We start from the raw sequence: 26,755 nt of genomic DNA on the forward strand, positions 1-26,755 counted from the left end.
CACGGTCTTTGCATATTAAAAGTTCAATCCCTTTAAAATGTTCAGTATCTTTTAAAATTAAAAGTCTCTTAACTGTGGGCTCCACTAAAATACTTCAAGAGGGAAAAATATCAGGGCACAGTCACAATCAAAAGCAAAAATCAATCTCCAACCATCCAATGTCTGGGATCCAACTCACAATCTTCTGGGCTCCTCCAAGGGCTTGGGTCACTTCTCCAGCCATGCCCTTTGTAGCACACACGTTGTCTTCTAGGCTCCAGATGCCTGGACTCCACTGCTGCTGCTGTCCTTAATGGTCATCTCATGGTACTGGCATCTCCAAACACTACTGTCTTCTGCTGTAACTAGGCTTCACCAACAGCCTCTCATAGGCTCTCTTCATGGTGCCAAGCCTCAACTCCTTTGCATGACCCCTTCTGTCCTGGGCCATCAGTTGCAACTGAGGCTGCACCTTCACCACTGGCCCCATGGCCTCTCTCAGTGCCGAGCCTCAGCTGCTCTGCGTGACCCCTTCATGCCTACAAAACCAGTGCCACCTGGGTGACTCTTACACATTACCAAGTCCAGCCACAGCACAAGGTACAACCTTGGCTATCTCTGGAACACAGCCTCTTTGTGCTCTCAGAAAACACTTCCCAGAAGATTTCACCTCAGTGATGCTGGTCTCTTCTTAATCACGGCTAATTTCTTAGCTCCAGCTAACCAGCATCAGTAGTCCCAGTAATGCAAAGTTTTCTCTTTGTTTTGTTTTTGTTTTGTTTTTTTCGAGACAGGGTTTCTCTGTATAGCCCTGGCTGTCCTGGACCTCACTTTGTAGAGCAGGCTGGCCTCGAACTCAGAGATCCACCTGCCTCTGCCTCCCAAGTGCTGGGATTAAAGGCGTGTGCCACCACTCCCGGCTTCAAAGTTTTCCCTTTAATAGTTCTGGTATCTTGTTAATCACAGCTGATTCTTCAGCCCCAACTAACTAAAACCACAGAATCTTCACAATCAAAACAGCAATGGCCCTGAAAAGAGTCTTTAATCTTCTCTGGAATTTCACAAGCCAGACCTCCATCTTCTGCACTGTTCTCAACATTATCTTCCAGCCTCCTACACAACATCCCACAGAGCTTTTAACACCGAATGGATCTTCTAGCTCAAAGTTCCAAAGTCCTTCCACAGTCCTCCCCCAAACATGGTCAGGTTGTCACAGGAATACCCCACTATGCTGGTACCAAAATGGAACAGATCTAGCAGGATGCTGAGCGCCACAGAACACCAGCTACCACTGAAGATGAAGTTGGGATGGTCCTTGTAACGCTCACCCCGGGAAAAGAGAACCTGGGAAGGGACCAAGAGGTGGCTTTGACCCCTGTCCCCCAAAGCTTTCAAGACCCTATTCTTAGAAACAAGCACTCTAGTGTAACACTCTCACCATGTCTCCACATCCAAACCGTTTGCTTCCGGCTTTCCAACACTAAAGGCCATGCGGCACCGAGGGATACTGAAGGCTCAGCCTTCTGACAGTCTGCTCCGGCTCTAGCCCTGGGATGAACGCCAATAATGGGCTTTCCAGCAAGGCACTCACCTTTAGATAGGGGACACCAGGGTGACTGAGACACTACACAGGCCGTGGGGCGGGCCCTAGAAAGCGTGCTCCTCCCACTAAGTCAAGTTTACGGAACAGAGCTGCCAGGCCCGACGCGCCGTGGCAGCCGACTCCATTCGTCGGAACCAGCCGTGCTTGAATCTGTCTGGGCGCGCCATGTTCGCGCGTGGGTCCCGGAGGCGCCGCTCTGGGCGTGCGGTGAGCAGGGCTCAGGACAGTGGTGGGGGTCAGGGGTAAACTAAGATCCAGGCGAGGGGGGCAGGGCACCGGGACAGAGGGGAGGCACCCTAAGGGAGGATCTGGGAACTCCCTTCCCCAGCTTTCCCAGACTGGGGCACAGAGACTGAAGTAGAATCCTGGATGCAAAAACGTGTAGATATGGTGGCTCAAGCCCCTAACACGCCTCATACTTTTATCACTGTTGCAATCTGGGGATGCCCCCCTTATCTGTGAATTAATCTGAAAGGTGAAAAGAATAGGGGCTTGAGATTTGAGGTTGAGCAAGAGTGGGGTATCCTGAGTGTCTGATTAAGGGACCTCATACATTGAAGGACTGTAGAGTGAAAGTGGGGGTCCTTCATCCCTGGGTACCAAGAGTCAATGAACTAAGATTTAGGATCAGAAGAATTTCAGGTTTCCATCGGAGTCTGGAAGCTGACCTCCTAGATAGGATGGTGTCTCTCTTGTTTTGAAAGATCTTTAACCAAGAAAGGTGGAATCTGGACCAAAAAAGAGAGTAGTCCTAAACTATGACGGGTAAAGAGAAAGATTTCTTGGGCTAGGGCTTTCTGAATGGAGCAGGGATGGCCTGCGGTCCTCAGGTAGGAGAGATGGAGCCAGGGTTTGGGGGAGGGGCGGGAGAACTTCTGAGGGAATGGCATTGCCCAGAGTCCATGAGGGATCCCAGGGAAAGGAGAGGTTCTCAGACGCCTGCCCTGTGGGACTGGAGTGCTGCTGGAGCCCTGGATATTGAAGGGAGACTTGGGAGGGAATGCCCAGACTAGGGTCTCTGCTCTAGTAGGTAGAGGACTCTCTCTCTGACAGACCTGTCTGAGAACTAAAGAGGGACAGACCAGCCCAGACAGAAGAATTCCCTGGAAAGGGAATACAGGAAAGTAGTCTCAGCTGCCCTGCCTCTGATTTGAATGCTTCCTCCTCCCCCGCGCTCCAGGCGCGGTCTCAGCCTGCCCAGCGCTGCCCCCAGTAAGACAGGCCCCAGCCTGCGGTTGTGAGCCTGGGAGTGGAGTAGCAGGCGTTGACTTCTTCCTCCCTCCTCCCACACCTTATTTCTTCTTGCATCTGCTCCCACCCACCACAGCCTCCAGAGGCAGAGGACCCTGCCCGCGGCCAGCCTTGCAATTCCTGCAGGGAACAGTGCCCAGGCTTCCTGCTGCATGGCTGGAGGTAAGTGACCCTAGCCTTTGTCAGAGATCCGCCCCATTGCTTGAGCTCCGCCCACAGAGAGCTCAGTTGGGAAAGAAGCCTCAAAGTTCTTTCCAGGGCCCCGCCCCTGACTCATTCCCAAGAGACCTGTTCCCAGAAGAGTTCCACAGCCCTGAACCCCAAAAGAATCTTCTCTCAAGTCTAAGTCCCATGTCTAGAGCGATCTTCTAGCCCCGTCCACAGGCCCCTCCCTTCTTAGCCTCAGAACTTTTCCCCCCATACCCAGTGGCCTTGCACCCAAAGTCTAAGAGCCCATAGTCCCACAGACTCCCAATTGTGTCCCCTCTCCCCCTACACATAACCTAGAGACCTTTCTTCAGGAGAGGTTACCCCACAGAGCACAGACTCGTTTGCCTAAGGAAATCCCTTGATTTATGATACTAGTCTCAGCTCCGGAGTCCCGCCCCTGCCAGACCTGTTTCCCAGAGGATCTGACCCAAGCACCAGAGCTGAAACTGAAGCCCCACCCCTTCATATCCTGTACCCAGAATCACAGCCCAACCCGCCCCCACCCCACCCCCCAGTCCTCTAGGCCCCTATTTCCAGACCAGTCATCATCGAAAAGCTGAGCCTGGCACAGCCAGTGTCCCATGGCCTGGTCACAAGGCAAAGTCAGATCCTGGCTCTTAGCCTCAGCTCCTGTCAGCCCTGGCCTCAGGCACAGAGCTCTGTCCCAGCTCTGAGTCCTTTGGTGTTAATCTACATGTCCTGACCTTCAGTTGGACCTGGAGTACCTAGAGATCTGGGTGGACCACTCCTTAGTAATTGACTCCTATCCTGGCTCTCACAGAAAGATCTGCCAGCACTGCAAATGCCCGCGGGAGGAGCATGCTGTACGCACTGTACCTGTGGACCTAGAACGCATCATGTGCCGGCTCATCTCAGACTTCCAGCGCCACTCCATTTCCGATGACGACTCAGGCTGTGCCTCAGAGGAGTATGCCTGGGTACCCCCTGGCCTTAAGCCGGAGCAGGTGACCAAAGGCTGGCTACCCACTCTAGTTCCCCAATGGGCACACACATATGCAGGCACATATGCATTTAAGTGCAGACCTATTTCTGGAGTAATGCTGAAGTGTGGTCCACCTACCAGTGTCTCTCTGTTCTGAGTGATCACTGGGCCAATTCCTCTGGGTCTTGTTCATTTTTCATCCCATTCTTTTTTAAAGGTGTGTGTGTGTGTGTGTGTGTGTGTGTGTGTGTGTGTGTGTACAGGTGCCTGAAGAGACCAGAAGAGGGTATCAGATCCATTGGAAGTGGAGTTATAAAGGTTGTCAGCTGGCATGTGTGTGTGCTGGAAACTGAGTTCCAGTTCTCTGGATGAGCAGGAGAGCACTTTTAGCCACTGAACTATCTCTCCAGCCCCATTTCTATTCTATCCTTTACTCCAGACTATCTCAGCATGTCATTCACTATGTCTCCATTGAATTATGCATGCATTCAATGGTACTGAGCATTCGCCACTTGTTGGACACGTCTAGGCACTGAGGACAGACAGTAAAGAAAGCATAAAACAAAGGCTGAGGGCATGGTTCAGGCATAGAGCTTTTGCCCTAGCATGTATTTGACCCTGGGTTTTAACTCCAGCACCAAATTACACACATATGCACACACGTGCTGGCACTTATATTCCCACACGGGAATACCAACATCCAAAAATTCTTGTCTCTTTTATAAAACTCCATAATATCTGTATATACCCTACACCTTATGTAAAATGGCACATTATTTTTGTATATAATCTAAACATCTTCTCTACACTTCAAATCTTTTCTAGATTATAGTCCGTGCTACACTGTAAATGTCAGATAGGCAGTTGTATTATGTCTGGTCTGGCATTTGTGGCTCTGTTGTAAAGAACATGCCTAACATGTACAAGGCCTTGGACTCAAGCCCACAGCCAAGAAAAAAGAAGATAGTGTTCAGGAAAAAAAAATAGCTGGGTGTGGTAATACATGCCTGTAATCCCAGCCCTGGGAAGACTAAAGCAGGAAAAGCACCACAAATTTGAGGCTGTATGTTATATAGAGAGAATGCCAGGCCAGCCAGGAGTAATAATAAGACCCTATTTAAAAAATAACAATAATGGCAAGAAAAAATATGCATGCTATTGGGAAGTGGTGGTGCACTCTTTTAATCCCAGCACTTGGGAGGCAAAGGCAAAAAGGATCTCTGTGAGTTCAATGCCAGCCTGATCTATAGAGTGAGTTCCAAGATAGCCAGGGCTACACAGAGAAACCCTGTCTCAGAAGAATAGTCAGTATGTAGAGGTGTTCTGTTCATATGGATCTTTAAAAACTGTCTTTGGTGAGTTAAATCCTGGAGTGTGGGGACTCTCGGAAAGGCATGACTGTGCATCAGGTGGCATAAGGGATATGGAAGTAAAAAAAAACAAAAGCGGAGGGAGGAAAGGAAGGGCGGCCAGGATTATAAATAGAGTGCCCAGGCAAGCCCTATCTGAACCTCCCTGAAGGAGGTGAAGTGAGCCTTACAGAGATCTGAAGTTGGCACAGTCCAGGCTAAGTAAGTAGAAATGCCAAGGGACAGAGGCACGGTGTGCTTGGCACATCTGTGTGAAGAAATGTGAGGAGACCAGTGGGGCAGGAGCAGAGTGGGCAAAGTGAGAGTGCCTGCAGGGAAGGGCAGAGGAACGGATGGAGAGGGTCATGGAGACAACTTTACTCTGAGGGGAGAGGCTCAAGAAGACTGTGAGAAGAGGGGCATGGCTTGTCTTCTTATGTAACAGTATATCTGGCTGCTATAACAGCCTGTAATAGCAAGGGTGGAATGAGGTCTGCTGACTAGGAAGCTATGTCAATACTCGGGGTCACTGCTGAGTGAGGCTTGCTTTTGGAAATCTACACAGTGCTAGGACTAAGGCACTGCACCTTTGTACATGCACTACCACTGAGTGTGGGAAACCTCCCAACCTCCCAGCCTCAATCCTAGATACATTATTCTTTTGTTGTTTTGGTAGGATACAGGGCTCTGTGTCCCTTTATTGGACTGGAACTCACTATGTGACCCAGCGCAGCCTAGGCTACATAACAAGTTCCAGTCTTTAAGAAAAGAAATCAGGCCGGGCACATGGCTTGAATTCCAGCACTGGGGAGGCAGAGGCAGGCAGATCCTTCAATGTTCAAGGCCAGCCTGGTCTACAGAGGGAGTACCAGGATAGCCAGAGCTACACAGAGAAACCCTAACTAGGTGGGGGGGGGACAGGGAGAGGGAGAGGGAGAGGGAGAGGGAGAGGGAGAGGGAGAGAGAGAGAGAGAGAGAGAGAGAGAGAGAGAAATAAATGCAAAGCCAAGCATAGTTGCACAGGCTTTCAGTACCAGCATCTGAAGCATCTGAGATGCTGAGGCAGGTAGATCTTTGTGTGTTCAAGGTCAACCTGGTCCATATATCAAGCTCCAGGCACCTACATAGTTAACATATATATGAGAGAGACAGAGCTGGGGATTGAGAAGTAAAAGATGACTCTAAAGATGAATGGGTGAATGAAGTAGTATGAGAATGGTGCACACCTTTAATCCCAGCACTTGGGAAACAGAGGCAGGCAGGATCTCTGTGAGTTCGAGGCGAGCCTGGTCTACTACATAGTAAAACCCTGTCTGTCTTGAAAAACCTAAAAAAAGGGAAAGAAGCTTAGGTAAACTAAGCACAGTAGTGCATACCTGTAATCCCAGCCCTTAGGAGACCAAGGCCGGCCTGATCTAAATTGCAGGGGCCAAACCAACAAGAACTAGATATTGAGTCCCCCATCTCAAAGAGGAAAGGTCAGGGAAGGAGAGATTTTTTTAAAAAGGCCAACAAAGAGCAAGTTTGAATAAGAGTTGGTGGTGCTAGTTACATAACCACATTACCTAGGACATGGGGAGAGGTCTCGGAGCTGCATTTTTGGCACCTTAGCCAACAGATCACCATTATAGCCAAGGTGAATGCAATTTCTTTCTTTTTTTTTTAAAGATTTTATTTATTATTTATTTTATATGTAAGTACACTGTAGCTGTCTTCAGACACGCCAGGAGAGGGAGTCAGATGTCATTAAGGATGGTTGTGAGCCACCATGTGGTTGCTGGTATTTGAACTCAGAACCTTCAGAAGAGCAGTCAGTGCTCTTAACCGCTCAGCCATCTCTCTAGCCCCACAATTTTTAACAAGGTATATATAGACAGAGGCAAGGGGACCAAAGACTCAGCCCTATAACCATCCCATATTCAGATGTCTACTAGTTGAGGAACAATAAAGAATGAGACAAACAGCCAGTGAGGAAGGAAGGAAGGAACCTGGGGCTTTGTGGTATTCTGGAGGCCCAAGGAAGAAACTGTTTTCAGGAAGCAAGAGTAATCAGCAGGGACCTGGACTAAGGATGCTCTAACCAATGAGGACTAAGACGAGAACAATGATTTTATTTTTTTACAGCACAGACATCCCCAGTGACCTGAGTTGGGCCAAGATACAATGGGAGCAAAGGAAGCAGACTGGGCAGGAATGCTCAACTCTTTTGAGAAGTTTTGCTCTAAAGGGAAGAAGAGAGCAGAGTTTGCCCTGCGGTCCCTTCAACCATTCAGGAGTTTCGAGAAAGAGATTGGCTTCAGGACAAGTGCCCTTCAGATGGCTTTAATTTTCCCATAGAACCAGGGACCCATGACCTCGCTGTATCCTAGCTCATCCCTAACTGTAATTGTTTTCTCTCACCCTTTCACGTCCTCCCAGGTTTACCAGTTTTTCAGTTGCCTTCCAGAGGACAAGGTCCCCTATGTCAACAGTCCTGGGGAGAAATACAGAATAAAGCAGCTACTGCACCAGCTACCCCCACACGACAGTGAGGTGAGGAGGGGAGAAGGCTGGGCGGGCATGCCAGGAGTGGGGTACGGCCTGGACAAATCCAGGGCTAACTGACAAGAAATGGGCAGGGTCAGCTCAGGAAAGGCCTGGAGAAGCAGGAGCCAAAAGGGGAACATGCCTTGACCAAACGTAGCTGAGTCTTGAGAGAAGAGGCGAGGGATGGGTCTCACCAATGGGAGGCATCTTATAGACAATGGCCTAGAACTATATACTCTGTGAGCGTGGATGAAGTCCAAAGGACTCCTTATCTCCCCAGGCACAGTACTGCACGGCCCTGGAAGAGGAGGAGAAGAAAGAGTTGCGAGCCTTCAGCCAGCAGAGGAAGCGGGAGAATCTGGGACGAGCCACCGTTCGAATCTTCCCAGTGACCATTACTGGGGCCATCTGCGAGGAGGTGAGCTATAGTGGGGTCTCAGCAAGTGAAGGCTCTGAGGCCTACCACTTAACACCCAGTGGGGTGTCTCTAGAGCCTTCTGGTGAATATACTGTGTCCCTTCGATACCCATATTGGGTCTAATTTGTCTCTAAGGCCTTGATGGATACTTTTGTAGTTTCCTCTCCCCCATGCAGAAGGCATAGAGCAGGGACTGTCTCTTCTGCTCTTCTTGTGATCAGAACTTGTTCTTAAGATCTGATCCATATAGCTGGGCCTTGTGGCTCACACGTGAAATCTCAATAATGTGGGAGGCTGAGGCAGGATTGTCAAATTCGAGGGCATCCCATAGTAAGACCATGTTTCAAAACAAAGAGCTCACTCACAAGCCTATCCCCCAACCATGCAAATTAATAACAACAAATAATAAGATTAATAAACTGATGCATAGTGGCAGAGTCTGAATCCTGCCGGAGAACCCTCCACAGTTGATGGGATTTGTCCCCAAGGCCTTGCCTGGTGGGTGGGGGCCTGTCTTTAAAACTATTTGGTGAGGTCCATTGGCTGAGACCTCTGTGGGGCGGAGACTATCTCTACAGCACCTCCACTGGATGCAGCTTAATATTTGCCCCAGTCGCCTAGAAAAAGGTTTGCCTGTAAGGCCACCCATGATTAAGTCTTGTCTTTATGATTTTCCCACAAGCAGAGTAAATCGTGATTGACTTGTGAGTGGAAACTATCTCAGATTTATCCCATAGGAGATGCTGGTTGCTGGAAAATCAGGGGTTTAAGGCCAGCCATAGCTGTATATTAAATTCAGAACCAGCCTGGGCTGCGTGAGATCCTGTCATAAGAAAATATGCAAAGTTTCATCATGGGAGAGGCCAAGTTCTCACATGCTTGGCTGACCCCATCCATCTGACTCTCTTGGTGACTGTGGTGGCATCTGTCATTTGGCAGTGTGGCAAGCAGATCGGCGGTGGGGACATTGCAGTCTTTGCCAGCCGCGCAGGCCTTGGTGCCTGTTGGCACCCTCAGTGCTTTGTGTGTACCACGTGCCAGGAGCTGCTGGTTGACCTCATCTACTTCTATCATGCTGGCAAGGTCTACTGTGGGCGCCACCATGCTGAGTGTCTGCGTCCTCGCTGCCAAGCGTGTGATGAGGTTTGTGCCGCCCTGACCAGAGGTGGGAATGGAGGGTGGACTGAGCCAGAAGCAAGCTCTTTCGACAGCCCCGTGGTGATCTGTGCCTTACAGATCATCTTCTCCCCTGAATGTACGGAGGCGGAGGGGCGACACTGGCACATGGGTCACTTCTGCTGTTTCGAGTGTGAAGCTTCGTTAGGAGGGCAGCGCTATGTCATGCGTCAGAGCCGCCCCCACTGCTGTGCCTGCTATGAGGCCCGCCATGCGGAATACTGTGATGGCTGTGGGGAACACATCGGTGGGTGAGAACGTGCTGGGACAAGACAAAGGGGCATACAAACAGCTAGGCCATAGCCCCACTTACCTCTCTCTCTCTCTCTCTCTCTCTCTCTCTCTCTCTCTCTCTCTCTCTCTCCCTCCCTCCCTCCCTCCCTCCCTCCCTCCCTCTCCACAAAGCTCCTTCTCCACCTCCCTCCTTTCCTTTGGTGCTGGAGATGGGACTCAGGGCCAGAGCTCCTACCATGCCCAACAGATTTTCTATCACTTATCTATCTTCCCCAGCCTATGTCATGCTTTCTAAATTCCACCAACATATCAGCCGCCCCTACAACACCTAACTGAACCTACAGAGCACCGTCTGATTCCAGCACGCTAAAAGGAAGCCTTTACCATGCAGAGCTATATTCTCTTCCTTTCCACCTTCCTCCCTCCCTCATCCTACCTGAAGTCCTGCTTTCTAGCACACCCTACCTTTTTGGACATCCTACCTTCTTAAACTGGCTTCTTTCCCACCAAATCCCGCTCCTCCCTAAGCCCCACCCCCAACAACCACACCTCTTTCCAGTTCCAGCCTTCCATTTATTTGCCTTCTACCTAAAGCTGACTGGCGCTCCTAATGGCCACGTGTAAGAGCTCAGTGCCCAGCTATGCTTATGGTAGGAAAGAAAGAGAAAGCACCATTCCCAAGAGATAAGGGAGAGGAGGGTTAAATCTCACATTATCTGCTTTCTCCACAGAAAGGCTCCCTTCTGGAAGTGAGGAGAAAAGTCAGGGTCCCCTACTTCAAATCCCCCACCTCTTCCTAAGAAAGAGCCCACTTAGGTAGGGTAGCCCATGAGTGCTCCCTCAGTTTCCCCACGTGTGTTTGTCCTCACAGGCCTGGACCAGGGCCAGATGGCTTATGAGGGCCAACACTGGCACGCTTCAGATCGCTGCTTCTGCTGTAGCCGTTGCAGTCGACCTCTTCTGGGCCGCCCTTTCCTGCCACGCCGAGGCCTGATCTTCTGCTCACGAGCCTGCAGCCTTGGGTCTGAGACCACTGCTCCAGGGCCCGGCCGACGCAGCTGGAGCGCCGGCACCGTCACCACACCGCTCACAACTTCTACAGCTTCTTTCTCAGCTACGGAGGGGACATCAGAGACAGCCAGCAAAGGCACCTGTACCAAGGCAGAGCCTGGTGAGCCCCACCTCCACCAGGCCTTTCCTGGGCTGCCCAGTCTTATCCTGTAGCATCTATCTCTAGATAGCTGGGCCCATCTTTCTCCATTTCAGGACTAGTCTCTTGCCCTGACCCCACCTTTCTGCTGACCCTAGTCCACCCTGTGCCTGCAAAGCCTTTACACCTTAACTCGTCCCATCCTGAGCTGAAGTAATTCCCTCACTTCAGGCAACCGGTCACCTTCTACCCACTACACCCAGGCTTCCCCTTTGTTCTATCTCAACAAAAATCTACTCCAGCCCTTAATAATACCCGCTTCTGGCCAACCCATCTGCCCATTTCCTGGCCAAACCTTCCCTACTCATGCTAATTTACTCCCTATCCTTCTCTCCACCCAAGGCCTGAAGCAAGAGGCAAACTTTGGGGTATCCAGTGTCTGACCCCTGTCCCACTTCCTAGTCCTAGTAGGGGGAAGAAATCATTCCCAAATCTTTCCTGAGGTAAGGGCCAGCCAGGACAAGCACATATCTGGTGTCGTCCATCTTTCCTTTTTCCCAGCTGCAGGCCCTGAAGAGCCCTCCCACTTTCTGAGAGGGGCCCCCCACCGCCATTCTATGCCTGAACTGGGACTCCGCAGTGCTCCTGAGCCACCCACAGAATCCCCTGGCCATCCTGCCCCGCATCCAGATGATAATGCCTTTGGTCGCCAAAGTACACCTCGTGTCAGCTTCCGAGACCCTCTGGTGTCTGAAGGAGGTCCACGAAGGACCCTTAGTGCACCTCCAGCCCAGCGCCGTAGACCACGAAGTCCCCCACCCAGGACCCCCAGCTGCCACCACCACCACCATCATCGCCGCCGGCGCCAGCGGCACCGCCGCCGAGGGAGCCACCATCACCACCACCATCCTGGCAGACATGGCCACCATCGCTGTGACTTGGGATCAGGTTCAGATTCAGGATCTTGCTCCAGCTCACCCTCCAGCCCCAGTTCAGAGTCTTCTGAGGATGATGGCTTCTTCCTGGGGGAACGTATCCCACTGCCCCCTCACCTGTGCAGGCCCAGGACCACTCAGGACACCTCAACCGAAACCTTTAACTCCCCAGCCCAGCCACTTGTCCAGGAGTCTCACCCCGTGATGCCTCGCCAGACCCGGGACAAGAACTGCATCGTGGCTTAAAGGAAGGCAACTTTAGAAGGAATTCTACCTTTCTAAAGTCAGTGTAAATGATGATTGTCCTAAACTAAGTCATGGTCCCCTTCTGCACTCCATCTTGTTTGTATTAGCGAAGCAATGTAATAGTTGTTAAAGAAACAGGCCTGGCTTCTTGGATCCAATGGTTTTGCCTCAATTTCCGATGCTAACATCAAAAAAAGTTAACTTATTCATTATAGACTTAAACATTATTTTTATTGTTTATTTAGCCCTTCACAGCTCACCCCACACAGAGAAAAAGGTTATTTGTAGTGGGTCACTCATTTTGTAGCTTATGTGGGGATATGGTTCAAGCAGAACTGATGTCGGCTGCTGGTACTGCAGAGCAAAGGGGAATCTAGGCACACCCATAAAGGTGGCCACACCCAGATGGGTTGATTGGCAGGCTGGAAGACAAAACTCCCAATAAAGGCACTTTTACAGGGATGTAGCTCAGTGGAGAATACTTGCCTAGTATGCACACGGCTCTAGGTTCAATCTCTTGTACCATAAGCACTTTCAATGGGGTCAGAGAATTGGCTGGAGTGTTGTGGAAACCGGAGAAGGAATTGTTTTAGAGACAGGATCTCACTGTGTAGCCCTGGCCTCAAACTCACAGGGATCCACCTGCCTCTGCCTCCTGAGAGCTTGGAGGAAAGGCGAGCACCACCACCGCCCGACAGGAGGAAAGTTTTTGATGGAGGAGCTATTGACAGGTAGCAGAGACAGCTGAAAGACGATCACGGGCCATCAGTGGGGTCTGCAGGAGGAAGAAAGAAAGCATCGATGAATCTAGAGGCCTATTTATACAGACAGGAATGCTGACACATGGCATTTCATGACACAAAAGACATTAAGAATCAATAAGGGACACAGTTGGCAGTCATATCTTCCCCTAGGAGGTCCTTTTCCTTTTTCTTCCTTTTTTTTCCCTTAATTTTTTTTTTTTTAAAAACAAAAAAACCAAAAACAACAACAAAAAAACAGGTTCTAACTATGTATACCTCTGGCTGTCCTGGAACTTACTATATTGACCAAGCTGGCTTTGAACTCACAGAGATCTGCCTCCAGGGTGCTGGGATTAAAGGTGTTTGCTCCCACTGCCCAGCCCTTTTGTTTGTTTCTGCTCTCAGTGTTCATGCACACACGTGTGCACATACGTGTACACACACACACTTACCAGTGGGAGCTGCTGTATGTCTTTGCTGCTTTAGAGGGAAGGTGATGTATGCATCGTAGCCAAAGAGCAACGTAGCAAGTAAGCCCAGTATCTGGATAGATAGGAGTGAAGAGACTGGATTAGGGGGCATTGCTACTGAGCCCCCATGTCTTTGTATCCACCTCCAGGGAGGGGCCCTTGTAGGTTAGTGACGCCAGTCTCATGCTAGGAAGGCTGGAAACCTCTGGGACTGGTCAGAAGTCTGAATGCTTACTACCTCCCCATCTCCCCAATACCTCTCAGCACAGGACAGACACCCCCATTGCCCCATATGCAGAGGGCTTGCTTCCTACAACTAGAGACAAAGTTCTAGCACGTGGTAGTCTAACAGGTTGACAAAGGGGCTGCCTTTGCCTCTCACAAGATCTGTGTCTGACAAGGGACAGTGTTTTCACACCAAATGATCCTTGCTGCGGCCAGACTTTGCATCTGTTTCTTGGGCCCCTTACCCCAGCGACAACTCTGGAGCTGCCTCTTCCTTCTACAAGGACAACAATGGAGGTGATCAGGTACAGGATGGTTGCTATGAGGGATCTGAAGAAGTCCTGCGAAGTGGGCCAAGAAAAAGGTGAGAGCTGCAGACCATTCCAACGTCCCAACCCCTGCCCAGCCCCGGCACTGCCGGCCCCTTTCTCACAGTCCAAGGCCAGTTGATGAATGATATCTTGGAGTGCAGGTCACACGTGTAGAAGACAAGTAAGACAGCAGCACAGATCATCTCAATCACCGACAGGGAGGAGTAGGCCGATGTTGTAGATGCACTGAAGCAAATCAAGATCACCAGGCACAGTATCTGAGAGGGGAGCAACGGAGCTCAATCAGCCACGGGTTAAAAGCAATGGTTTAAATTAGAAAAGAGGGAGCCGGGCTTGGTGGCGCACGCCTTTAATCCCAGCACTCAGGAGGCAGAGGCAGGCGGATTTCTGAGTTCGAGGCCAGCCTGGTCTACAGAGTGAGTTCCAGGGCAGCCAAGGCTATCTATACAGAGAAACCCTGTTTTGAAAAACAAAAAAACAAACAAAAAAAAATTAGAAAAGAGGGCTCTCAAACCTAAATATCCATGGGGGAGGGGAGGAAATCTACTTTCCAAGATGTAGCTCAGTGGCTGAGCATTTGCATAACATATGCAAGGCCCTAGGTTGCACCCACGCTCCAGAGACGGTAGGGGAGGATGGGGAAGAAAGAGAAAAAAAAAAAACATTTTTCTCAAATAACTACCAGGAGTGAGAAAATGACATCTGATAATTACGAAACACCTCTCGCATGCTCAGTGTTCTTCCAAGCATTGTCTAAGGGCTTTACACGTCGTATTCCACTTAATCATCACGAGAATCTAATGAGCTAGATACATTTATTTTACACAGGAGGAAAGTGAGTCACAGAGAGGTTAAGTGGCTTGCCCAGGGTCAACCAGTAAGAAAAATGCCGAATTATGTGCTTCAGTTCTCCTTTCCCTGAGGGGAGTGGCTCTGCCAGGTGTTTTGTGAGCGCTTGTGGCGCCAGCGTCCATGCCTTGAGGGGGAGGGACGTTCGGTTCCCCAGGCAACCCCTTTGGGAAGGGGGGGGGGGGAGACTGACACTAGAAGGGCAGGGCTCCGTTAAAGGAACCGCACCTCTTTTATGAGTGACCCAAAGGCGGTGCCCACTTGGAGGGGGATGGAAAAACCAAGGTTCCCTATAACCATCCAAAGAGCAAAGGACCTCCCATCCAGTCCCAAATGGGCAAGGAAGAACTGGCGAAGTGTGGAACGCCCTACCCTAGAGGGGACTAGCTCTACCCCACCCCAACAGGCCCCGCCTTTAGGCGCACTGCCAGCCCGCCAGCTAGTGCCCAGGCCGGCCACGCCCTGCCACGAGAGGCTCCCACTCCCCAGGACCCCTTCTCTCCGACCACTATGAACCTACACCCACACACGCACCCACACATCCCCAGCCCCCAACATTAGTTATAGATAACTCACCTCACCAGTGAACCACCAGCTCTCCACCCCTTCGCCCATGCCCCACCGAACGCCCTGCATCTTGGCTGGCTTCGACCCTCCTCCACAAACTCACCCACCTGCATCCCACTGGCAAGCAGCTGGACCACGTGCCTGCCTCAACCGCCACAGTCCCGTACCCAGTGGTCCAGCCTGCACACTCAGCCTCTACCCAACCTCCGGCCGGGGAACACTCACAATCTCAGCAAACAGGAGAATTCCCTTTTTGGTGCGCGAGAAGCTGGTGCAGGCTAACCAGCAGCCGGGGGCCGAGAGACGCTCAGAATCCGCCATGGTGGTGTACTGGAGTCCCTGGGACGCAGAAGCTCTGCTTTCTGGCTCACGGGTTCGAGGTCGCTGCACACCCAGCCGTCTGTCCCGCCGTCTGGCCGGGAAGGGGGCCCCCCGGGCAAAGGAGGGAATGAATCACCGCGCCTAGCAAAGCAGGCGGGGCCGGAGGGGGCCGGGCCAGGTGGAGGCCGCCCCGGAAGCCCCCTTTGCCCTGCGGCCGAAGACGATACGGGTCCCGCACACAGCCTTATCTACAAGGTGCCTGGAAACTCCAGGTACCAGGAGCAAGAATATGTAGACCCTTCACTTTTTCTTTCTTTCTTTCTTTCTTTCTTTCTTTCTTTCTTTCTTTCTTTCTTTCTTTCCTTCTTTCTTTCTTTCTTTCTTTCTTTTTAATGCAAAAGAGCTACCGAGGGAATCTGGCTTTGGAAGGGAGTGACTCGATTTTCTACTTTTGAACTTAGCCAAAAGGTCAAGAAGTAATAGTTTCCTTAGCTGAAAAAGGGGTAGCTGAGGCCCTGTTTAAACTCGAAATTCTCGAGGCCAGGTATGTTTCCTGAATTCGGAGTGCTCTGAATTTTAAAAAGTTTTCCCTTTGCATAGAGCAGTGGTTCTCCACCTGTGAGTAAGGACCCCTTTGGGGTCCAACGATCCTTTCACAGGGGTCCCTTGAGATCATCAGAAAACACAGATGTTTACACTGCAATTCCTAACAGTAACAAAAATGCACTTATGAAGTGGCAGCAAAAATAATGTCGTGGTCAGGAGTCCTACAGCATGAGGAACTGTATTAAAGGGTCGCAGTTTTAGGGAGGTTGAGAACCACCTAACAGGCAGGGTCTGAGGTAGTAAGACTTAATTCCCCCTGGATCTGGTGTAATTGTTCACAATAAGTGAGATGAATAAAAATTGAAAGGTGTTTCTGATTGGGTCAGGTCAGGTTCTGTAGTCAACTGGTACCAAACTGGGATGAGGAGGATGCAGTCAGTTCCCAGAGTTTGGGCAGTGGTGGTGACAGTGCTGCAGAGACTGGGAACGGAACCTGGTGATCGACCTGGTGGATACTAGTGACTATATCATCAGTCTGCTTCGAGCCTAGCCCCCCCAGTAACCCGTGCTGGCCAATTCCAGGCAAGACTTCTTCTCGGCCTCGGTACTGGACCTCTGTTTTATGGTTCTGAGAAGAGAGGCCAAACAAGCTTTAGGGAAAGACTAGAGAAAGCACACATTTTTGCTGAGAGTTGGGCAAGGTAAGGGGATGGTCTTTGAGTATAATTTGGGGTACAAACGTTGACTTTTTGAGGTGTGTTCCTAAGCAATTAATTAATTCCTTCTGGCCTTCGTCGTGTCTAACTCTGAGACATGTGCCTGGTTACCTGAAATCAGGACACTCCCCCCACCCCAATGTGTTCTGGACATTGGTTTATACTCAAGTATAACGCAATCACTGAAAGGCTAGAATTCACCCTAAGGTCCTGCCTGCCCCGCCCCAAACATAGGTCCCTTCCAAATGAAGAAAGGGGTTCCCTTTTACAGTCACCATTGTTGAGAGAATGCCTGAGTAATGGAAAGGTTGAAACATTTTCCCCAGTGTTGAGTGCCTGCATTCAAGCAGGGACAAATACCTGAACTTGTGGAACATGACAAACTTAGCTCTGGCCTCTGTACTCGCCGTTCTCATAACTGTCGTGCCCCTCCCCCACAGCGTTGGCTTCATTTGGCTTCTGGTCTTTCAGGTTCCACTTCAAAAGCTGTGTCTTCAAGCAGGCTAGCAGCCCACCACCCCTCCCACAGTCTAGCTGGTCCTTTTTGCTTTGATGTTGTTTGTTTGAGCCAGTCTCTCACTGGGTAGTCCAGCATGGCTTAGAACTCGTGATCCTCTTGTCTTGGCTGGCCACGTGGAGAAATTACAGGAATACAACAATCTCCAGCCATAACCTTTATTATTATTATCATTATTATTATTATTTCTGTAACTATCAATTCTCTTGGAAGTTATCTTTTATGGATTCTTGTCATTCTTGTCTGACACTGGTCTACTTTTACTATCCCTGGAGTCACTGTAGAACTACTCTAGAGCAGGTATATGGTCGAGGTTCAACTGGGACTTGTCAAATACGGTTAAGATTATGAGGAAAGGCTTCCAAACCAAGCTTTAACTAATCCTGCTTTGAGCTCTCCACCATCCAGTCTATTTGCGATCGCTGGGCCTCGTTTTCCCCCTTTGGGAAATGACCTAATGCTGAGTAGGCATGTAAGTAGATGAAATAAAAACCCCCATTAAAGCTAGTAGCAGGGTAAAGCTAAACTAAGTAAATGGTGGCTGAGGTTACTATATTAGTCCCCTGGGTGTGGCTGTTTAGGAACTGTGTACTAGAACCCTTTCCTGACTTCTGGGGAACCATACTCCCACTGTACTCTGAGTCACATGTCACCACACACTAACACTTCAAGTGCTCACTTTTTTATACCCCAGCTGCTAGCTGTCCCTGTTCGGATTGCAGTCTGCCCCACCCCACCCCCACTGCCACCTGAGACTCAGGACCTGTCATTTCTCCCCTTCCCCCCCTCCTCCTTATGGGGTGGGGGGGAAAGTTGCCTGTTTAGACCACAACTTCCCTCTTTGGGGGATGGGATTGAGGATGCAGGATGTGGTTAGCAGCAAGGTGACTGGACATTTGTAGCATTGGCCAGGACCTGCTTTGTGGCTCCCTGGGTTGGAGTCTACTGTCCATATAAGCTTTTGACAGTAGGATTCAACTCCCAGGGCGGAGGAAACTTTAGTCTCGTCCCAGGCTAGGACCGCCTGGTGCAGTTTGTCACCGTCTAAGGAAAAGAGGAGGCGTGGCCCAAAGACTTCTTCTAACAGCCCTTTTTAGCCTGGCCTACTGGAGGCGCTGACTCACACCTTCCCCGCTCTGTCTCCAAGTGGGGTCCAAGGCCCCAGCCCGCGCCCCTGGGACAGCAGTCTATACACCACAGTTAAAGCTAGTTTTTCCAAGCCGGAAGTGGGAGACCACAGACTCTGGGTGGAGGAAGGCGCCAGAATTCTAGATTTGCTATCTTGATGTCAGCTAAGGGTCTGAAGAATTCCATGCGGGAATCCTGAGTTTACTGGGACACTCCCACAACAGGCCTACTTCTGCATTCCCCACATCACAAGCAGTAATGTGCGTACTCGGAAAGTGAAATGAATGAATGAAGGGCAGGGATTAGCAAAGCAAACTGGGAAGCAAGCAGAAATAAAGACCCATCTGGAGGCATGAAGGAAGCTGCACGTAGCTTTCGGGTGGTTTCGAAGGGACTTCATCGAAACCAGATCAAGCCACCCCTCCCTTCCAGGGTGGACTGGGAAACCTCACCCCGCCTAGAGCACCTAGCAAGTCAGAACTGGATCCAACTATTTTATTACCTCCCGGTCGGGAAGGGACTAGGAGAAGCTGCGCGCACGCGGACGTGGGGGTGGTGGGGTGCGAGCGCTCTGGGCTCTGGGAGGGCCATACCACTGGCGTCTTGAAGGGGTGGGGACCACTCCACTGTGCAATGTGCAGTGGGAAGGTACTAAACCAGGTTAAAGCTCTAAGGGAAAAGCTTAGAGCCTGGCGGTCCTGCATGCTAGAACCTTATGGGACCTCACCTAGTGAGCACAAAGCTGTCTATTGGTGCTCAATGCCTCCGCCTTCCGGCTGCCATCTCCAGAGCAAGCTGCGCGCCCCCACCCCGAACCCCTAGAGCCCGCGAGAGCCGGTCCTCGCTGGGCACCAGCCAGGGCCCAGGGGTACCAGGGATACGGTTTTCCAGGTCTTCTGTGGGGTGCTCCACTGCGCGAACCACGTGGCCAATAGCCACTGCCTCTGGACTAGGTCTGGGACTGGTCCGGGTCTTGGGCCGGTGGTGAACTGGGGAAATGGTGCTGCGAGACTCCACCCTGCTTCCCCTAGGATCTAGGCTGCGATCTGGAGATAGCAAGACTAGGGGTTAGATTGGGTGGTGGAATAGACAATGGAAATCGGGGCCTTAGCTAAGAGTGGCCAGAAAAGCCCTTAGAGACAATTCTCATCAAGGCCTAAAGGTGTCACTCCATCACAAACCTCAACATCCCCGCCTCCAAATAAATATACCTCTTCAATCCAGGACATGCTCCACAGAAATCATTGCCCAAAGGCAATCAAACCCTGATCTTGGCTTTTGAACCACGAAGCTTTCCCCTTGTGAGTGTTCCAAATCTCTTCTCTCTCACCTCTCCTTCTTTGGCTCCCTGCTCTTTCAGTTACTGATCAGTTCTTAAAGATTGGGGGGTGGGGGTGGGGGTTGGATCAGGTCTCTCCTGCCACTGTGTGGGACCTTAGGGATCAAGCTCAATGTCATCAGGCTTGGTGACAAACATCTTCATCTACTGAGCACTCTTGCCAGCCCTTTTCTTTGTCTCTCACGAGTAAACTCCCTACTCTCTAAAAGAGTATCTGGGAGATGGAATCCACAGGGCTTCTCAGGTGGTTAGGCAACCTCTTTTTCCTCAGGATCCAGCCTTTCCACTCTCTGAGCCTCCCCTTCCCCTCTCTGATCTCTGCCTGCCTCTCTTCTCTGGGAAATCCACCACCTCACCTGTCTTCCGATGTCCTCCAACCTCCTTGATCCTACTGCCATCCATGTCTTGAGGCCTTTGAAGTACCAGGCAAAGGTGGGGGCCTCCAGTTCGAATCCTCTCCACCACCTGGGCATGAGTAAGGCCCTGTGTTGACTGGCCATTGATATAGAGCACGAGGTCACCAGCCTGCAAGAACACAGTGCTGTATGAAGGGCAGATGGAGACTGGACAAAGATAAGGACCACATCTATGAATGGACTGTTGCTTAGAGCTGACCTGCAAACGACCACATCGCTGTGCTGGCCCATCCTTCAGCAGTCCATGCACGGTCAATGGAGCATCCCCAGATACATTTCGGCCTCCACTTAAAGTGAGACCAAAACCTGCCGGACCTCGGGTCAGCTCCACAGAAAATCGGCCAGTGGCTTGGGGTACTTTCAAAGCATAGCTTGCCTTATTCTGGGTTACTGGAAGTGGCTCCGTCCATGTACCTAGAGTCTCAGACCTTTGATGCTGGAAAAGGGGCAAGAGTATACATAAATTAGCTGGGTGTGTACCTTAGGATTACTATTGCTGAGATGAGACACCATGACCAAAGCAACTTGGGGGGGGGGGGGGAGGCTTTATTTGGCTTATACTTCCACATCATAGTTCATCACCAAAATGTCAAACCAGGAACTCAAACAGGGCAGGAATATGGAGGCAGGTCGTGATTCAGAAGCCATGGAGGGTGCTGCTTGTTGGCCTGTTACCTATAGCTTGCTCAGCCTGCTTTTATTCTTTTTCTTTTCGAGACAGGGTTTCTCTGGGTAGCATTGGCTGTCCTGGAACTCACTATGTAGACCAGGTTGGTGTCAAACAGAGATCCGCCTGCCTCTGCCTCCTGAGTGCTGGGATTAAAGGAGTGTGCTACCATTGCCTAGTCAGTCTGTTTTCTTATAGAATCTAGGATCACTGGCCCAAGGAAGACACCACCCCCAGTGGGCTGAGCCCTCCCCCCATCAATCACTAACAAAATGTCTTACAGCCGGATCTTATGGAAACATTTTCTCAGTTGAGGTTCCCTCCTTTCAGATAACTCCAGCCGTTTGTTAAGTTGACATAAGACTGGCCAGCATAGTATAGGAAGTACATGCCTATAATTGTAGCATTGGGGAGTCTAGGGCAGAGAGATCACCTTCAGTTTGAGGATAGCCTAGTGTACCTATCAAGTTCCCGCCAGCCTGGGCTACAGAAGATGCCCTGTCTAAAACTCAACAGAAGCAAAAGGTTAACACAGGACATAGCATTAAGTACCTGGGGTCGATGTTTCACAAGAGTAGCATGAGGCAAGCGACTGTCTGTGACTTCTATATCTGCAGAATCCAGACCACTAACACCTTAGATATGAAAGAGACAAAGAGGGACATCAAAAGATGTGACATGGAAACCAACTTAGGACTCCTGGGTTAACTTTTTAAATATTATTTATTTTATTTATTTTTGGTTTTTCGAGACTGGGTTTCTCTGTATAGCCCTGGATGTCCTGGAACTCACTTTGTTGACCAGGCTGGCCTTGAACACAGAAATCTGCCTGCCTCTGCCTCCCGAGTGCTGGGATTAAAGGCATGCACACCACGCCTGGCATATTCTTTTTTAAAAAAAGATTTATTATTATACATAAGTACACTGTAGCTGTCTTCAGATGCACCAGAAGAGGGCCTCAAATCTCATTGCAGGTGGTTGTAAGCCACCATGTGGTTGCTGGGATTTGAACTCAGGACCTTCAGAAGAACAGTCAGTGCCCTTACCCGCTGAGCCATCTCGCCAGCCCCTTAAATATTCTTTTAATTTTTGTGTATGGGTGTTTTGCTGACATGTATGTCTGTGTGCCACATGTGTACCTGATGTCAGATGCTCTGGAACTGGAATGACATTGTGATTGTGAGCTACCATGTGTGTGTGCTGGGAATTGAACCTGGTTCTTCCATATGAGCAGCCAGTACTCTTAACCATGAAACAATCTCTCTCTAGCCCCACCAGCTAACATTTCAACCTCACCTATTTGCCCACTTGTGCAACTCACACAGATTTGCCCACCATTAGACTATTTAGGGACCACACTACCATTCTCCTTCTCTAGCAATCTTTAAGGCTGACCCTACAGAAATAGCTGTCCTGGCTCCTTCTTAGGTAATCCTTTGCCATCCATGTGATCAGTCCTCCATATCTTCCTTCCAGATGCTAAGAACACATAGGCAGCTGGGCGTTGGTGGCACACACCTTTAATCCCAGCACTCGGGAGGCAGAGGCAGGCAGATTTCTGAGTTCGAAGCCAGCCTGGTCTACAGAGTGAGTTCCAGGACAGCCAGGACTACACAGAGAAACCCTGTCTCGAAAAAATCAAAAAAAAAAAAAAAAGAAAGAAAGAAAGAAAGGAAGAAAGGAAGGAAGGAAGAAAGGAAGAACACATAGGCTGTATGCGTTAAGCAACACCCTAAGTGTGATTGTAGCTTATTGGTAATGGGAGTTCCCAGCATGTGCCACATCCTGAGTTTGGTCCCAGTACCCCAAGAGTTAAATAAATACAATATTTTTTTTAAAGCAAGGCCTTCTAGGAAAGTTGCCATTTCAAGATTTTTATTTCCTGAGAATCTAGATCACAACCTCTAATTAGCCTGCAAAATTCACTTCATTTCTCACATGTGAACCAACAGCAGAAGACTAACCCCAGCATTCTAGAAGCTAAGGCAGGAGTATTGGCTCAAATTTGAGACCAACGTGGTCTTCATCATGAGACTTTGTCTCATGAAACAAAACAAGGAACTAGAGAGAGAGCTCAGTAGTTAAGAGTTCCTATTATTCCTGCTAAAGACCAGAGTTCAATTCCCAGCACACATGTGAAGACTCACAACTGCCTGAAACTGGTAAATCTGATAAACTCACATGTATATACCTACCAACACAAACACACTTGAAAATAAATAAGTCAGATGTGGTGGCGCACGCCTTTAATCTCAGCACTCAGAAGGCAGAGGCAGGTGGATCTTTGAGTTCTAGGCCAGCCTGGGTTACATAGTAAGTTCTTGGACAGTCAGGACTACATAGAGAGACCCAGTCTCTAAAATAAAATTAAGGGGTGGAGCAGGAAAAAATTAAATAAAAATGATATCTTTCAACATACACATTCACACAAAACCAAGCAAACAAAAATTTGCCTCTAATGTATTCAGAGCTTCCACACTTTGGCATTTCAGACTCACCATTTTTTAAAGATGTCTTTATTCATGCATTTATTTTATGTATATGAGTGCACTGTAGCTGTCTTGAGACACACCAGAAGAGGGCATGGGATCCCATTAAAGAGAGTTGTGAGCCACCGTGTGGTTGCTTGGGAACAGAACTCAGGACCTCTGGAAGAGCAGCGTTCTTACCACTGAGCCATCTCTCCAGCCCTCAGACTCACCTTTTTACAAAGAAATCATTTCCTCTAAGGAAATGACATTTCCTCTCCTCTTTGGAAATGACATTTGGTACAGTTTCACGTATGTATAAAATGTATTGAAATCAATCTTACATCTGTTATGCACTTTTTTTGTTTGTTTGCTTTTCGAGACAGGGTTTCTGTTGTAACCCTGGCTGTCCTGGAACTTGCTCTGTAGACCAGGCTGGCCTCGAACTCACAGAGATCCATCCACCTGCATCTACCTCTCTTGGGTGCTGGGATTAAAGTACTACTGCTCAGCCCCATTATGTACTCTTAATCTGCTCCCAGTCCTGTTAACTATTCTTCCCAATTAGGCCCCCTCCTACACCTAGGTTTGTTTGTGTATGTGTTGCCGGTAGTTACAGCTACCAAGTGTTCAAGATTGCGAATGCCAAGTCAGAGCCCCGCTGACCTTAATAACTATCCAGTCCAGCACTTTCCACAAATGTCCTGAAACTCATCTATCGCAATAAACCTAAAGGAATAAACTCTAGTTCACACGGTCTCGCTGCCTCTGAACCCTCCGGGTGGAATCACACTCTCTAACAGTCCCAGGGCTAGCTAGAAGCCCAGCCCCTCCTGCCCCGCCCTACCAAGTCCTTGTACCTACCCTCCGTGTGGCGCAGGCGCAATGTGGCGCCCGCTTTTCGTACTAGCGCTGTCAAGTCCGCGGCGGCTCGTGCCGCCAGGGGGCGCGCATCCAGCCGCTCCAGGAGCTGCCGAGCTCGGGGACTCCTGGACCCTTGTAAGCCACCTCCTGCAGAGGAGAAGGAGACAAGTCGTCTTGGACTCAGAGCGCTGGAGTCCCGACGTGAGTGATTTCTAAGTCCAAGACCTAGAAATGCCCCTCCAGGTATCCGGAGATCCCCGGTCACTTGTTCAGGGCTGCCCGACAGTCCCCTCCTCTCCTAGGACCCCTGACCGCCGCAAGTGTATACATTGCCCGCTGCCTTACCCCATAAAATCCCCGAAGGTAGCCATTTGACAGCAATAGACCTGAACACCTCTGAGCACTCAACAGATTTATTTGTTTGGAGGTCACCATACTGTCCCCTAGTAACACTAAATGTCAAACTTCTTTCGCCATGTGTCCAGGGACCCTGCTTCTCCCACATAAACTCCTCCCTGCAAACAACCCTGAATCCCCCAATTTCACCTTCAGTACACTGGTCAATCCCTGCTACTCCCAAGAGTTCCCTTAAAGGCCCAGTGTCCCCTCCGAGTGCAAGCATCCCCAGATCCCCACCTCCTCAGATCCCCAGCCCACCCACCTAATTCCCTACACACCCTGCCTGCCTAGGACCAGCAGATGCCTCCAGGCTTTCTTCCTAGACTCATGACATAGGTCTCCTGAATCTGATGTGCTCCCCCCACCTCTCTCTCTCCCTCCCCCCCCCTCTCTCTCTCTCTCTCTCTCACACACACACACACACACACACACACACACACACACACACACACACACACAGCCTGGAGACTATAGGTAGGGGACCTAAAACAAGGTTTTCATCGCTGGGCCCCTGGCTATTGCCAGGACTGCCTGGGCACCAACGCTGATGTTTACCACTTGTGGGGTGGAAATGATTAGAAGTCCACAAGCAAGGAGTGGGTGGCCTGGGTCGGCTCCTTCCCTTTCTCTCTTTTCCACCCAAGCCAGTACCTCTTCTGCCCCCTCTAGGGTCTGCCGTGTTCCCAGCGCGAGAGTCCATGGCCTGTGGTGAACCTGGTGGACTCAGGGCAGCCCGATGATTAGTTTTTAGCGCAGGGGCGCGCTCACCTGGCTCCTAGCCCAGGCCTGGACGCTGCTGTTGTCTGGCCAGTCCCAGGCCTGGCGCCCGGACCAGGAGGTGACCTACCTGGCCGCAGGCAAGGAGGCCTGGTTGCGGGAGCTGTAAAGTCAGAGTCTAGCCTTGCTTTGCCCCAAGTACATCTGCTTCTCTTAACTGGAGACTGGTTAAAACTGAAAAGCCGGAGTTAAACAAGATATGCAGGAAATGGAATTCAAGTAGCCGGCTGGACATGGACAATGGTACACTATCTTTAGAAAGCAACTTGGCAGGATTTTAAAAATTAAACAATAAACAATCAGAAAGAAAACAAATTAAATATACACATGTGATCTACCCATTCCATTCCGGAGTACTTATCTAAAAGCATGCAGAGTGTTCATAAAGACTTGAGTATGAGTGTTTATGAACCATAGACACTTGGGCAACCATAAACATACAATTGATTCCCTCTTGTTCTGGAGACTGGAAAATGAAAGATCAAGATGTTGGCCAATTTGGTCCTGGGTGTGTCTTTCCTTCTTGGATTGCAGGTAACTGCTTTCTAGCTGTCCTCCTTACACTGGGTTGACAGAGAGAGAGAGAGAGAGAGAGAGAGAGAGAGAGAGAGAGAGAGAGAGAGAGAGAGAAAGAAGAAGAAGAAGAAGAGGAGGAGGAGGAGGAAGAGGAGGAGGAAGGGGGCTGGTGAGATGGCACCAACTGCTCTTCCAAAGGTCCTGAGTTCAAATCCCAGCAACCACATGGTGGCTCACAACCATCTGTAACAAAAATCTGATGCCCTCTTCTGGAGTGTCTGAAGACAGCTACAGTGTACACACATATAAGAAAGAAAGAAACAAACAAACAAAAACAAAAAGTTCTCTGCCTCTATGGAATCTGACTCCCTCTTCTGACCTCCAGAGATACATGCATACATACACATGGCAGACACACACACACACACACAAGAAGAAGAAGGAGGAGAAGGAGGGGAGGGGAAGGAGGAGAGGGAGAGAGAGGGAAAGGAGAGAGAACTTTTCTCTTCTTATATAACCATTTAACTTTATATTCCGGGCTGGTGAGATGGCTCAGTGGGTAAGAGCACCCGACTGCTCTTCCAAAGGTCCAGAGTTCAAATCCCAGCAACCACATGGTGGCTCACAACCATCCGTAACAAGATCTGACTCCCTCTTCTGGAGTGTCTGAAGACAGCTACAGTGTACTTACATATAATCAATAAATAAATCTTTAAAAAAAAAAAAAAAAAACCTTATATTCCTCCTAAGACCCTATCTGCAGTCACTTGGGAGTTAGAGCCTTAATAAGGAGGGAAAGGGCTTGTAACTCAGTTCACAGCATTTGTTGACAGCCTCAAACTGGAGACAACCCAAAAGTCCATCAGTAGATAAGT

The 26,755-nt window shown here is 49.9% G+C and overlaps 3 protein-coding genes across 5 annotated transcripts; 1 reads left to right on the forward strand and 2 right to left on the reverse strand.

The window, feature by feature from the left end:
* The first annotated feature begins 1,667 nt into the window (after positions 1-1,667).
* Positions 1,668-12,486, forward strand: Prickle3 (prickle planar cell polarity protein 3). 2 transcript variants are annotated; one of them, NM_001290624.1, is made up of 9 exons: positions 1,668-1,789; positions 2,910-2,995; positions 3,825-4,008; positions 7,754-7,867; positions 8,142-8,279; positions 9,219-9,422; positions 9,516-9,702; positions 10,561-10,860; positions 11,401-12,475. In NM_001290624.1, exons 1-9 carry the CDS (start codon positions 1,748-1,750, stop codon positions 12,018-12,020), a joined length of 1,875 nt encoding a protein of 624 aa, NP_001277553.1. In that variant the 5' UTR covers positions 1,668-1,747; the 3' UTR covers positions 12,021-12,475. The 2 variants fall into 2 exon arrangements, with proteins under 2 accessions (NP_001277553.1, XP_006527715.1); XM_006527652.2 differs by lacking the exons at positions 1,668-1,789; positions 2,910-2,995 and having other exon boundaries at positions 3,919-4,008; positions 7,460-7,867; positions 11,401-12,486.
* Plp2 (proteolipid protein 2) lies at positions 12,230-15,679 on the reverse strand. Its single transcript, NM_019755.5, has 5 exons — positions 15,432-15,679; positions 13,892-14,047; positions 13,704-13,799; positions 13,216-13,306; positions 12,230-12,795 (listed from the first exon to the last, which is right to left on the reverse strand). Exons 1-5 carry the CDS (start codon positions 15,525-15,527, stop codon positions 12,776-12,778), a joined length of 459 nt encoding a protein of 152 aa, NP_062729.1. The 5' UTR covers positions 15,528-15,679; the 3' UTR covers positions 12,230-12,775.
* A 1,775-nt stretch (positions 15,680-17,454) lies between these two features.
* On the reverse strand, positions 17,455-25,540 carry Magix (MAGI family member, X-linked). 2 transcript variants are annotated; one of them, NR_037581.1, is made up of 6 exons: positions 25,435-25,540; positions 24,189-24,335; positions 21,409-21,491; positions 20,389-20,625; positions 20,130-20,298; positions 17,455-19,480 (listed from the first exon to the last, which is right to left on the reverse strand). NR_037581.1 is itself a non-coding variant. In NM_018832.2 (6 exons), the coding sequence occupies exons 1-6, from the start codon at positions 25,285-25,287 to the stop codon at positions 19,191-19,193; spliced, it is 975 nt and encodes a 324-aa protein (NP_061302.2). In that variant the 5' UTR covers positions 25,288-25,378; the 3' UTR covers positions 17,455-19,190. The 2 variants fall into 2 exon arrangements, 1 of the variants encoding a protein (NP_061302.2); NM_018832.2 differs by lacking the exon at positions 25,435-25,540 and adding an exon at positions 25,239-25,378.
* Between the last annotated feature and the right edge of the window lie 1,215 nt (positions 25,541-26,755).

This window comes from Mus musculus, chromosome X (assembly GCF_000001635.26).
Source record: "Mus musculus strain C57BL/6J chromosome X, GRCm38.p6 C57BL/6J".
Classification (NCBI taxonomy): Eukaryota; Metazoa; Chordata; class Mammalia; order Rodentia; family Muridae; genus Mus; species Mus musculus.